Source organism: Cyphellophora attinorum, assembly GCF_001299255.1.
Source record: "Cyphellophora attinorum strain CBS 131958 chromosome Unknown Contig9, whole genome shotgun sequence".
NCBI lineage: Eukaryota > Fungi > Ascomycota > Eurotiomycetes > Chaetothyriales > Cyphellophoraceae > Cyphellophora > Cyphellophora attinorum.
Genome location: NW_017253237.1, coordinates 158548 through 172070, shown reverse-complemented (window position 1 = coordinate 172070; position 13523 = coordinate 158548). Strand labels below are relative to the sequence as shown.

The 13523-nt window shown below is 53.7% G+C and overlaps 5 protein-coding genes across 5 annotated transcripts; 2 read left to right on the top strand and 3 right to left on the bottom strand.

The window, feature by feature from the left end:
• Window positions 1–496: 496 nt before the first annotated feature.
• On the bottom strand, window positions 497–3363 carry AB675_9061 (Serine/threonine-protein kinase CLA4; the record flags this gene model as incomplete). Its single annotated transcript, XM_018149565.1, has 4 exons — window positions 497–909; window positions 968–2869; window positions 2926–3176; window positions 3341–3363. The coding sequence occupies 4 exons, from the start codon at window positions 3361–3363 to the stop codon at window positions 497–499; spliced, it is 2589 nt and encodes an 862-aa protein (XP_018001433.1).
• Window positions 3364–5161: 1798 nt separating this feature from the next.
• Window positions 5162–5701, bottom strand: AB675_9060 (Aquaporin-1; the record flags this gene model as incomplete). The annotated part of the gene is made up of 1 exon (XM_018149564.1): window positions 5162–5701. One exon carries the CDS (start codon window positions 5699–5701, stop codon window positions 5162–5164), a length of 540 nt encoding a protein of 179 aa, XP_018001614.1.
• Window positions 5702–7354: 1653 nt separating this feature from the next.
• On the top strand, window positions 7355–8751 carry AB675_9059 (Zinc-type alcohol dehydrogenase-like protein; the record flags this gene model as incomplete). The annotated part of the gene is made up of 2 exons (XM_018149562.1): window positions 7355–7719; window positions 7776–8751. The coding sequence occupies 2 exons, from the start codon at window positions 7355–7357 to the stop codon at window positions 8749–8751; spliced, it is 1341 nt and encodes a 446-aa protein (XP_018001448.1).
• A 942-nt stretch (window positions 8752–9693) lies between these two features.
• On the top strand, window positions 9694–11622 carry AB675_9058 (Trehalose phosphorylase; the record flags this gene model as incomplete). Its single annotated transcript, XM_018149561.1, has 2 exons — window positions 9694–11359; window positions 11411–11622. The coding sequence occupies 2 exons, from the start codon at window positions 9694–9696 to the stop codon at window positions 11620–11622; spliced, it is 1878 nt and encodes a 625-aa protein (XP_018001513.1).
• Window positions 11623–12117: 495 nt separating this feature from the next.
• Window positions 12118–13347, bottom strand: AB675_9057 (putative oxido; the record flags this gene model as incomplete). Its single annotated transcript, XM_018149560.1, has 1 exon — window positions 12118–13347. The coding sequence occupies one exon, from the start codon at window positions 13345–13347 to the stop codon at window positions 12118–12120; it is 1230 nt and encodes a 409-aa protein (XP_018001572.1).
• Between the last annotated feature and the right edge of the window lie 176 nt (window positions 13348–13523).

Genomic DNA, 13523 nt, shown 5'->3' with positions numbered 1-13523 from the left:
ATCGTTGGCGGGTGAACTGGCACGACTACAAGCTTGGGGCACGCTCAAAGCCGGCCTGCCGAGGCGAGCTGAACGTATGCTGGACACAGCAGTCTTGGGCTTTGTGCTGCACCCGCGGACTTCAGCATGATGTTCGTACCTTATCACGGTCTCAGGTGGATAGGCATTCGGTCTACAACAGACGTGTCGATAATGTGAAGAGTGGGTGTGCACAAGAGAGAGACATCTTTTCATTTTCAGACATCTCAAATCATCGGCCTTCCGATCAAATTGCTGCCCACAGGTGAAGTCCTCCTCAGTTGGAGTACGCAGCATTCGCTCGCTACGCCAGTCGTCGCCATGCTCTCATCAAAGTTTTGATCTCATCCAACCCGAAAGCTTTCGTCAACAAGATGCCATCCTTCATCATCATCAACATCAACAGACGGCAAAGATCGTCATGCTCGTCATCAACATCACGCGACATCGACAACAAGGGCATTGACCATCAATCAGCTCATTGCCTCCCCTTCTCCCTCCACTTCAACAACTCACTCAGACTCGCTAGACTACAGCCCATCTTCATGAACTCGTTCCTCAATAATTCATCCGCACTCGCCCTACTCCTCACATCCACACACAGACACACGCTCAAGAACGCTTTCAACTCTCTGCTCAACTTGTTGGGATTCTTCAACCGTGGAGTGCCATTGGTCGCAATCAGAAACAGCGCTTTCAGGGGCTCTTCGTTGAGGTATGGCGGTTCCGACTCAATCATTTCGATAGCCATGATGCCCAAACTCCAGATGTCGACTTTGGGGCCGTACTCTTTTTGCTTGACGACTTCGGGCGCCATCCAATAAGGGGTGCCGACCATGGTGGCGCGCTTGGATTTGGATTCGGTGAGTTTGGCGCAGAAGCCGAAGTCAGCTGTTGGGAGGATTGGTCAGTACTATTCCCTTCGTAGGACTGTCATCAAGCAACTTACTGATCTTGACATTACCCATGCGGTCGAGCAGAACATTGTCGCTCTTGATATCCCGATGAATGATGTCCTGACTATGCAGATGCGCCAGACCCTTGCACGTCTCGTTGCAAATTGTCGCGATCTGCTCTTCCGTGATCACCGGATTATTGTCAATCACGTCGGTCAAGGCTCCTCCCTCCATGAACTCCATCACCACCCACAGTTCATTGCTCGCCTCCTGCAGAAACGAGTCCAGAAAGTTGACGATATTCGGATGCTTACTATCCTTCATCACGATAATCTCATTCACAATCAGCTCCTTCCGCGGCTGGTTGCGCAAATCCATCTGCTTGATCGCAACCTGACCCTTAGGTCCGTGCGTGCGGTAGATCTCGCGAGCGACTTGTGAGGTAGCGCTTTCCTTGACACGTGCGACGTAGACCGAGCCTGAGGCGCCTTGGCCGATTTTCTTCTGCTTGCTGTAGTTGTCCATGGGATTATCACGAGACACTACTTGCTTGAGTTTGGCCATAACTTCGGATTCGGTCATCGAGGACATGCGGACCTCTTTTGCGCGCTCATTGTCGGGCTTTTTGGCGGTGAGTGCGGCTTCGGCTTCTTTGCGTGGGTCGGCGATGGGTTTGCTGCCTTGCTGTGGTGGCTGCTTGGCTACATTTAGTGGTTTGACTTGCTGGACAGGTGGGGGTGATTTGCCATTAACGGCACCGTTCTGGTTCGGTCGAGAAGCAGAATCTTGGCGTGGTCGATTTGGGTCCTGCTGATATCTCGAGCCGGGTGATTGCTGTCTGCTGTCTGTTCGTAGGGACCCTTGGCTGGGAGAGTTCGTGGCTTTTGGTATTTGTGATGGGGCCTTGTTGGGTGCCGATGGCGCTTGTCTCTGAGCCGTTGGCGGTTGCCGTCCCTGCTGTTGGTTGCCGTTGGCGATTGGTGGTGCGCGAGGAGCCGCTCGGCCAGGATCATATCGAGGGTCTTGAGCTGACTTATCTCGTTGAACGTAGCCACCTCCGCCGACTTCCTGCTGCGCCATCGGTGGCCGTGATTTTGGGATGGATGCATTATAGTCGTCCTGCTCTCGTCGAAGTCTATCTGCCTCACGAGCTCGATCTTGTTCTCTCCGCTGTCTGTCGTCTTCTTGCTGCCGTTGCATTTCTCGTTCTCGTTTGATGCGTTGTTGCTCCTGGTTCGCGATTTCCTTGATCCGCGCAGCATCCGCTTCCATGTCGTAGCCGCTCTTATCAGTAGCCGATCGAGTCAAACCTGGCTTTGCTGGTGGTGTACCGGTTCGCGTAATGTTGTCTTGGTATTTGTTCACAAACTGGTTCGTATTGTATCGCTGAGAGTCTGAGGGAGGCGCTGGTCGAGGCGGCGCAACACCGTTGCCTCCGCTGGCGGAATAGCCATGCAGAGACTTACCAGGCTGCATAGCCGATGCCTGAGGGAAAGGACTCTGGTAAGCATCCGGCTGCTGTTTCGTGACAAACTCCAATACTTCTATGACAGCTTGCGGATTCTTCTTGTAGTCTTCCTTGGTGATGGCCGAGGCCGTGAGCAGCTTCTCCCACTCTTGAGGAAGGCCAACGAAACCGCCGGTCTGAGGATCGAAGCCGACGTGTATGCGATGGCTGAAGTTAGTCGGATTACTGACGCCTCCCATACCCGGACATCGCTCGTAGATTTTATCTATCCATTCGTAAATCTCATCGTCGTTGCGGACTTCGCAGGTGACAGTCTTTGTAGGCAGATCGCGGTTCAGAATTGGTGCTTTCGATTGAGTGGGGTTTGCTAGCCGAGTGATCTCAAAGGCCATGCGTGTGGTTTCGGACCGCGAGACACCCGTCACGTCTTTGAGAGAAATATTGCTGATGACCTTGCCATTCTCATTCTTCAGAAAATCGAGCGAAACTCCCGCAGAATCAGGTAGCGATCGTTCCAGCCAGCGAGAAATTTGTCTTCTTTACACCGCACCCATCCCTCTTTGATTATTGTGACTGGTCCATTACTTTTCTGCGTGTTCAGCGACAGCGTACTAGCGTTCGGGAAATAGCCTCCGTTCGGTGTAGCGACGGCTGGTGAGGGTGGTCCAAGCGACATGGTGTCGAAGGTATTGACGGGCACGGCGGACTGCGAGCGCTGAAGATCAAGTCGCGGTCGATCGACGGGCGGACGCGGCGCAGGCCCGGGATTCATGAACTGATTGGCTGAATAGTAGCTGGACATGGTTAGTTTTTGCTCAGTGTTGAGGTTGAGACTGCTTCATATGAGGATGAGCCGGGCTGCCTCGGCCGCAATGCAAGGTGCCCGCGGGGACAGCAATATGGAGGGCACAGACAGTCGCAGAACAGTGAAATGAGTGAGAAGAAGATGTCAACATACCCATTAGGCCCATCTGACGCCATGATGGGCGTGTAAAGGTGCCAGTGGTTGCGCGGTAACACAAGTGGTGTGGCTATCACCGGCAAAGACCGACAAAGAACTTGGTAGGCAGTCTACTGTGCTCTGGCACCCACTCCAGCACTGTCTGCATATATTGTGCCTTGTTTGTACCTTGTCCTCCGTTTGATATACCTGTTGTCTGGTGAGTCCGGACGCTGAAGCGATCGTACTCGTGGTGGTAGCCAAGGTGGGGGTGGTCGAGGTTGGGCGCAGGCGGTGTGAGAGCGACTGGAAGGATTTTTCGCCAGATGGCTGTGGTTTGCTATAACGACGGTGCTCAGTCGAGAGAAATCACAGCACAAGATGGGTCAGATTGTGTAGGCCAAAAGGAGAATATTCATTTGAGAACTGAATAGCAGCAGACTCTTGAAACACCACTCGATAGGGGTGCGGTGACGGAGTGGGCACTGTACTTGTGGCTCACCCAATCAAGGAACTTTATATGTTCGACCCCCGGTTTATGTTAACCTTTGACAGCCATACAGATCTTGGTCTACCTCATCGACGTCCGTGGAGGCGTCTATTGGCATTCGAGAAGGCCAGTGTTTCACCTATAATTCGCCTATGAGCTTTGCATCACCTCGCGACTGCCCGTTCTCGGAGACACCCGTCCGCGCCTGCCCCTCAACCCGAACAGACGGCGTCTTTCAGCTTGCGGGCAAAAGCAGCACTCTTGGAAAACACGACAACAGATTTTTGCACAATACATGTTGTGGCAGAAATACTTTGGGGACTGGGTAATCTCCCATTCAGTAATGGCATTATTCGTTCGACAGCTGACAGATGATGAACCCATGCAATATTTCATGTAGGTCCAAGGGGCCAGTCGCCAATGCCGCCTCGTATTGGGCCAGACGAGACGAGGCATCGCTATCCCGTTCCTATCAAAATGTCTTCTGCCCAATTCTTGCACGCTTCTAAAATCGAGGTCGTTGCATCATGCATAGCCATGTCGTCGGGTCATCCACTTTTTGGCCTGCCCGGCATTGGCGCTGGCTCTGCATTCCATCCTCTTTTCGTTCCAGCTCAAGCACTCGGACTAGGACACATCAAAGCAAGGCCTCGTCTCTTCCTCTTCTCCTCAGAGACACATAAGTTGAGCAACTCACAAAGTCGTGGATAATGATGTTGCCGCACACCGAGGGCATGACGGACAGCAGAGCTCTACGATGGCACGAAGCGCCAGACATCCTCGAGCACCCACAAGTGTATACCAAGGAAGCCCGCCCCATCAAGTAGCAGCAGATACCATCTCAGCATGGGAAGTCACTCAAGAGATACATCTTAGCTCTGGCAGACACGACACGAAACAGTCGTGGGCATTACGACTACTTATAGATGGTGGTTCTGCCTGTGTGGACAATCAGGCTGGGAAGCTCAAGTGGTACGCGTTCTTGTGTGGTGGGTAAGAGGGTGGAGGCGAGGGATGTGAGCATGGAGCTACAGTCGCCACTCAACGTTGTAGGTGAGCAAAGCCCGCTGTGCGCCACGGCCCAAGGGTGGCCAGGGAGTGGCCATATGATGATCCTAGAAGAAGAAAGGATAAGCTGACCCCTAATGGGATGGAAGTTGTTTTCGAAGGTGGCATAGCCTATCTCCCTGGTTAGTATGGCTTGTTCAGCATTGGTATCATTGTTGAAGATGCAAATCTAACTAGCTGATGCGCTGAGCGCGCCGTGGTCCGATCCCGATGCGCCGATCGCAACGTGCTATAGACGACCGCCAGGGTGTACTCTCAAGCCCCTCGCTCTTGTCTACGAATTACAGCCTCCCGTTCTCCATCTCAATCTCCGGGCCGTGCTGACCCGAGCTCGACTCCTCATACCTCAGCAGCTTCATCAACCCATACAACCCTGCGGAAACAATCGACCCCAGGCCCGGTCCGACCCAGTAGATCCAGTGGTAGCCGTGGAAGCTTGCCAACACGACGCACGGCCCAAAGCTCCTCGCTGGGTTCAGACCGGCGCCCGTGAAGTACGTACCCGCCAGCATGGCCACGAACAGCGCCAAGCCGAACAAGACAGGCGCGATGAAGGTGGCTCGCTGCTTCTCAATAGCCAAGAATAACACGGTGAGGACGAGGAAGATGGTCAGAAACATCTCGATAAAGACGCCCTGCGCGATCGAGGTGCCGCCGCCTAGGGCGGTGCCCACCGTCAGGGGCCCCGGGAAGAGGGCGCTGGCAATTGCGGCGGCGACGATGCCGCCCAGGAGCTGCGCGACGACGAAAAGTGCGCCACGGATGGGTGGGATCGTCCCAATAAGCACGAGCGCGATGGGCGACCTTGGTATTTCGCCCATCAGTTCTGCTTACTGGAAGATGTCTGCGCTGCTTGACGATATAAAGTTGTAGTACTCACAGCTGGATTGAAGAGCCCTCCACTGATCCGGAAAAACACGCCCGCCATGACCGCAAGCGAGAACCCGAAGCTCAGCGCTATGTATGACAAGGTCGCTGCATCTGCGGGAGCGCCAACTCTGTTCTCGACGGGTTGGCTATTGAGGTAGGCGGTCTGGGTTCCCGCGAATGCGAACAGCAGGAACAAGACCGTGCCGACGAATTCCCCGCACACTCCGACGATGTTGTCGCGGGTCGGTGGCGTCTGTCAGCATACAGAAATAGAGTCTGAGGGAGGGCGACTTGCTGTGTTTGAGACCGTATCGAGACTGGTGATGCGACGGGTCATCGAGAAACTTGTGTGGGATTGTGGAGGACTCATTGTTGCAGAGAATCAGGAGATTCGCTTGGACAAGATGACAATATGCTACGACAACCAGAACTTATGTGTGGGAGGAACCCCGAGTGCATTTATATATTAGTTCGCAGTCTGTCAAGACTCAAGCCAACAGGCTGTGGTTGATTGACCTCAAAGATACAGTAGCTGGGAACAGGGAGAGACCACATACTATGACCGTGCGCATCTCGTTCTTATCTCCTCGGTGGACGCCTGCTACTTCAAAATCGACGATTAAATACCCTCTAGAAAAGAGGCCGAGAGGGACCGCTACGCCGTGCGAATGAAAATGTGAGGTCACCTTTTCGTCGACGGTGCCCAGGTGCCCTTGGGTGGCGAGCAAGCATCAGCGGATTTTGACATGGATGGCAGACATAGCTGATCGCGTGCTGCGAAGTATAGACCTCCTTGGATGCCGCTTTCGTGGTCGGCGCAGAAATGCCAGTGACAAGGAAGATCATGAGTTCCAGTGGTGTCATAGTTACGTACCTACTAATACCTTAGACGGGGTGTTCCCCTACGCGGATGTATTTTCCGAAATTCGATTTCCGCCTGTCCCGCCGAAGCGTAACAATGACGCTCCGGAAAACCCATACGAGCTGATGGAACGAGGGTCGCCGGCCAGTAAGGCGTCGGGAGAAGAAGGCTGGCTGGCGCGCTGAGACCCGACACGATGATCCAACGCGTTCAACATCAGGCTGGTGTTCTCGGAGAAGCTCCAAGGGGGCGCTGTATCTGATACGGGCACTGTCCTTGCGAACCAGCCGCTGGAAAGCTGACAGTAGTCTGAGCGGGAGAGACGGTCTGACTGCGCCGAAACAGACCTGGCGGTTAAAATATCCGTACTCACTGGAAGCGTGCGCGCTGTAGTATAGCTATCGAGTGCATGGGCTGGAACGTACTATTTCCTATTACTACCTGGACTGAATAGTCCAGGGAACACGTGCAAACCCAAGCTAGTCACTGACTGCATCGAGATATGAGACTCGAGCCGTCCATATGGACGAGTCTGAGTCCCAGCGCAAAAGTCAACATAATTCAGGTATGTCAGCATGCGAGCATGATATCACTGCAATTGTCATAACGGACCCATGCTCCGATCAACTGTGCTAGGGAATAGAAAAGCAATGAGTTATGATGATGCCTACTCATCTTGAGACTGTAATGCTGAACCATCACTCACTACTTCAGGTCGTGGTCAGAAACATTTCCAATAAACATGAACACAGTGGTCGCGAACAAGGCGCAGGAATACCTGGGTGACCGCAAGGTTCTCGTGCACAATGTCGACACCGAGAAGAAGCGTGCTGGCCAGACGATGAAAGCATTGGTCTGGCACGGCAAGAAAGACGTCCGGGTTGAAGAGGTACCGGTTCCAGCCATCACGGATCCTGGCGATGTCATTTGTCGGGTAACAGGAACGACGGTCTGTGGCTCTGACCTCCATCTCTACCACAAAGAGATCATGCAGTTGCAAAAAGGCGACATACTGGGACACGAGTGGATGGGCTTGGTTGATGAAGTTGGACCCGAGGTCAAGAAGTTGAAGAAAGGCGATCGCGTGGTTGCCAGCTTCCAGATTGCGTAAATATAACATGCCCTACACTGGCGATGAAGTCGCTGACATGGTCTGTGAATAGGTGCGGACAGTGCTCTTTCTGCAAAGAGGGCTTATCCTCCATGTGCGACAACACCAACACCTCCTCCGTCCAGGAAAAGCTGTACGGCAAGGGCTTCGGGGGTCTCTTTGGCTACACACGCTTCGCGGGTGGCTTTGCCGGCGGCCAGGCGGAGTATGTGCGGGCTCCCTTTGGCGATGTCAATTTGTTGAAGGTCCCAGACTCGGTCCCGGACGAGAAAGTTCTGTATCTGTCCGATATCGTCCCTACGTCATACCACAGCACCGTCTGCGCAGAGGTCAAGGAAGGTAAAAGTGTCGCGATATGGGGCATGGGTCCGGTTGGGCTGTTTGCCGCCAAATGGTCCAAGCTCGCTGGAGCGAAACGCGTCATTGCAATTGACAATGTTCCAGAAAGACTCGCAATGGCCAGGGACAACATTGGCTGCGAGGTGATCGACTTCAGTCAAACAAAGGACGTTGTAAAGGCCTTGTACGAGAAGGAACCCGAGGGAATCAATTGCTGCATTGACGCTGCCGCTTTCCGATACACAAAGGGCGCCTTGAACACTTTCGAGCGAGCCGTCGGTCTGGAGACGGATTCGTCCGAGATTGTCAACGAGATGTTGCAGGCCGTCCGTAAGTTTGGCCACATCGCGCTCGTGGCAGATTACGCTGGACCTACCAATGGGTTCCTTATCGGTGCGTTGATGGAGAAGGGCATCACCTTGCGAGGCACGGGCCAGGCACCGGTGCAGATGTACTGGCATGAACTATTGAAAAAGATCGAGGACGGCTCCTTCGATCCTACCATCATATTGAGTCATCGATTCGAGCTGGAGGAGTTCGCAGAGCTGTATGCGGCATTTGATCGGAAGGAGATGGGTATCATGAAGACGTTCGTGCAGACGAAGTTCTCTGGCAAACCGACTCCTGGAACCCCTTCACTGTCGAGTTTCAAGAGGAACGATATCAAGGCGAGCATGATTCATGCGTGAAGAGATTGGATCTTTGTGGCGCGGTTGGCACCTTGGTATGGGAGATTATCCAGTCGTTCCATACGCGGGACATGTACCTGCCTCTGCCTCTTATTGGAGTCCTTACCTACCTCGAATTCATGGTGCTCTCGGGTACCCGAACATCCGTAAACTCCGTAGGTGCCTGCTACACACGATCTCGATGAAGTCTCGAAATTGCATAAGGGTTGAGAGAGTTGTCGCCAATAAGTTGTGTGACAGCTATAGGACGGCACAAGCTTGAGACTGCTACCGGTTTGACTCAGGTTAAGGTTGCTTATGAGTCGCGACGTGGTCGGTCAGGGATGTTCAGGTGCACCATAAGGTAGGTCCGCCTAAGCGATAGGCTCGAGCGGCCCCTAACAAGGCTGGCTACTAATAATGCCTAGGTACGCGGGTGCTTGGCAGATCAGCGTCCGTGGTCCGCGTAGTAGGGAGTGAGGGTTGGGACTTCTAAAGTTTCCCGAACCATCTTGTGCTGGAAGATCGATCTGCGGGTTTTTGACTCCATTGGTAGTCATCAAGGCTGGTCAAGTGCCGTTGCCTATGAGGCCACATGCAGAAGCAACCATGACGGAAAGACAAAGCACACTGTTCGGCCACGACATGATCTGCATCGTCGGGTAGCGGTTCCGTTTTCCGAGGCAGCACGTTTTCTGCGACAGAGGACGATCATGACCACTTTGCATTACGGAAACTGCCACGGACACGACTTCCTACAGTCATGAAAGAAATAGACCATAGCTGCATCTAGTGCGACATCGAGATTGACCAAAAGCTATTCCCATTATGTGATGTCAACATGGCTATCACGGAACACGGTCACCGTCATCGTTCGGTGCCAGGCGCCTCGACTGCTTGAAATCCCCTTATATAGAGCCGAACATACGTACTTACTACAAAGATGATACCAACGCAGACAGAATGGCCTCATCGGAAGCACAACATGCCTCAGGGCTGCAAAGCCCGGCTTTCCGGAAGACTTCGAACGTCGCAGAGTCCGGCAACAACCGCGATGGCGATGGCACAAATCTGGAAGAAGTCTGGATGGGCCTTGCGCTAAGCATATGCGATGAAAGCGACTACGCGATTGGCTTCGCCCTCCACGATGGGACATATTGTATCGACTTCAAGGTCGACCGCCTGAAATGGGAGTCATCTTCAGAGGACAAGGCCGCACATATCACCGAGCACATCATCCAGAGCGTCGACGATTATCGAAAGGAGCATCTCGTTAAGATAATCGGAACCGGCGTCGAACTAGAGCTCGATCGCGCCGCTCCTGATCTCTGCTCGCAGCTGTGGCACGTGCTGGACATTGTACCTACTCTACATCAAGCTGCACTGCCGGAAGGCGCCGACCGATGCGATGTCGAAATGATTGACGAGGTGGCCGAGTACGTCGCTAGGGAATCGCTACAGATCTTTGGTCCTACCAAGCAGCCACGCCTACGATTATCGTTCCGTAACGAAGTCGAGGTGGATCACGCTGGCATGTGCAAAATCGCAACGCTGGATGATTATGAGAAGTCGGTCAGACCCAGAACGTGGCAAGCTGTGAAACACTACACCGGTCTCATGAAGGAGAAAAAGATCCGGATGGTGTTTTTCAGTGCTACTCCACAGGGCGGCGGCGTCGCTCTGATGCGCCATGCAATCATCCGTTTTCTGAAGCTCATGGGTGTGCAGGCGGAATGGTTCGTGCCCCGACCTAGACCAGACATCTTCAGGATTACCAAGAATAATCATAACATCTTGCAAGGCGTAGACACCACAACAAATGTCAGTGAGGAAAAGCTACAAGACATCCACGATTGGGTATCAAGCAACGCCACTCGCTTCTGGCTCAAGAAGAACGGACCACTCCTACCTCCTGACCAAGGCGGTGCCGACGTTATCGTCGTTGACGACCCGCAACTACCTGAGCTGGTGAAAATAGCGAAGCAACAAAGTCCCAAGCGACCTGTGATCTTCCGATCCCACATTGAGGTCCGAGATGACCTCGTGGAGCAACAAGGATCATCCGCAAAGAAAGTCTGGGACAATCTGTGGGAGCGCATAAGGGAGGCAGACGTGTTCATAAGTCACCCAGTCCGCTCCTTCGTCCCGCCGCAAGTTGATATGGCCACAGTCGGTTGGCTTCCCGCGACAACGGACTGGCTGGACGGTCTCAACAAGGATCTCGTCAAGTGGGATACGCAGTTCTACTTCCATCTCCTACGGCAGACATGTCGGCAGCAGGGTGCTTCCGAGCTCGTCTGGCCGCAACGACCCTACATTGCTCAAGTCGCTCGTTTCGATCCTTCAAAAGGCATCCCGGACGTGCTAAAGTCGTACTCCAGATTCAGAGGGATGTGCTCAGAGACCAATGTTCCGACGGAGAACATACCACAACTTATTGTCTGCGGCCACGGCTCAGTCGACGATCCCGATGCCTCCAGGATCTATCACGCGTCCACAGATCTCATCAAGGAGAACTATGACCACCTGCGCGATGATATTGTACTCGTCCGCATCGGCCCAAGCGACCAACTGCTCGACGCCATTCTTTCCTCTGCTTCTGTCGTGCTGCAACTAAGCACACGAGAAGGTAAGACCTGCTGTGCCCACGTTCGAAACAACGCTGACAACTGCTCACCAGGATTCGAAGTCAAGATCTCCGAGGCCCTCCACAAGGGCAAGCCTGTCATCGCAAGCCGTACCGGCGGCATACCGTTGCAGATTGAGCATGGCAAATCTGGCTATCTGGTCAACCGTGGTGACACCGACGCCGTTGCGGATCGATTGGCAGAGCTTCTCATCCAAGAGGACAGCAAAGAAAAGTATGCGACCATGAGTGCTTGTCAGCGATGAGGTACACACGGTCGGCAATGCTGTGGCATGGACTTTCTTAGCTACTGCTCTCGCGGGAGGAGGGAACGCGAATGAAGGTGGTAAGAATGCACAGAAGCAGAAATTCAGACCTGGCGGGAAATGGGTGACCGATCTGGCGTACGCCAACTTGCCACAGACGGTACTTGAGCGGTGTACCGCTGAAGGGCCGAGGCTGCCGAGAAATCTGACGGCGGGTGAGGGTCAGTAAGCCAAAGATCAAGGATATGAGCGTGCTTCGATACAGGGAATCTCTGGATCGAGACCGCGAGTCCGTACTAAGGATGTACATCAAAAGGATGGATCCGAGAGCGAATTTGCAGCCGAATATTCTGCGATAAATACTAATAAAACCCCGTCTATAGCATAGCGAGACCATCCCTGGCTTGTTCAGCACTGGTATCTCCCTCTGTCTCAAAGAAACGCCTATGATGTTGTACACTTTCTACAGTCGACAGCCCGAAAAGAAGGACGATCTCAGAATCCCACGCGCTTGATCTCCTCCTCACTCCACTGCCACAACCTGCTCCCGGCCTCCTTGTCGTTCGCCCACTTGACGTTTCCCTGCCGCTTCCCGACCGGTGTGTAGTAGTTGCCATTCTGGATTTCCTCTTTCTTCGCTGTCGCAGCCCACAACTGATTATACGTGCCCCTGGGCACATCCGTCGCGATGATCGGCGCCGCCAACTTCATGAACCACCCTACAAAACTGTAGCTCTCCTGCCCAGCGGTGTGCAGATCGGTCATGATGATTCCCGGATGCACGCTTGCTGTGGTGAACTGTGGATACCGACGAGCAAGCTCGGCCGCGAAGAGGATGTTGGCGGCTTTGGAGGCGCCGTAGCGGGACCAGGGAGACTGTTTGAGGAGTTTCTCGTTGGAGGCGATCTGGGCGATGCTGGAGGGGCCAAGGTTGTATGCTTCGGAGGTGAGGGAGACGACACGGACGTCGGCATTGGGCAGCTTGGCGGTGGAGGTGAGGAGCGGGAGGAGTTGTTGGGTCAGGTAGAAGTGGCCGATGTGGTTGACGCCGACTTGTTGCTCGAAGCCCTGTTCGGTTTTGGCTAGGGGTGTTGCCATGATGCCGGCGTTGAGCATGAGGATGTCTAGACGGGTTTCCTTGGATTTGACAATGGAGGCTGCTTCGCGAACTGAGGCAAGAGAGTTGAGGTCTAGCGGGAGGTGAACGATCTCTGTGGTAGGATTGGTGAGGTTGCTGCGGATGGAATTGATGGCGGCCGTGGCTTTGTCGGCGGAGCGGGCGCCCATGTAGATCTTGCTGGGCCGCCATGTTGAGCGAGTTGAAGGATGGCCTCTTTGCCTAGCCCGCCGTTGCCGCCAGTGACGAGGATCACTTGTGTTGGCGAGGGATGGGATGCTGGTGGAGGGTTTAAAAGGGTTGGGGGTGCTGAAGATGCCCATCGTGAGAAAAGGTAACCAGATCTCGACGAACTGTAGTGGGTGAAAGATGTAGGTTGTGACTAGATAGGAGAGCTCGTATGCTACTCTGAATTCTCGGATGAAGCTTCGAATGAGGTTGTTCTTGGTACTTCGTGTTTGTTGTGTTGTGGACTGGAAGGCGGATTTCAAGGTGGAATCGAGCTGTCTATATGTATTGCTTTGACTGAATTCATCCACCGTGCCCTTGGATGTAGCCGTTGCGACCTTTTCTCTCCTACGGCGAGGAGATTGGCCGCCACTGGCCATGACGACGGCATGGTGGACGGATAAGTTGCTATAGATCCGAAGGTTGGCATGTGCCGCCCGTAATTTTAAACTTTGCTAATCCAATGACGCCCAGGAATTGTGGAATAGTGATCAAGCGAGAGCGTAATGGGTAGCTGTAGGAGGGAGATAGCAGGAGATTGGGGCCAGATACGCCC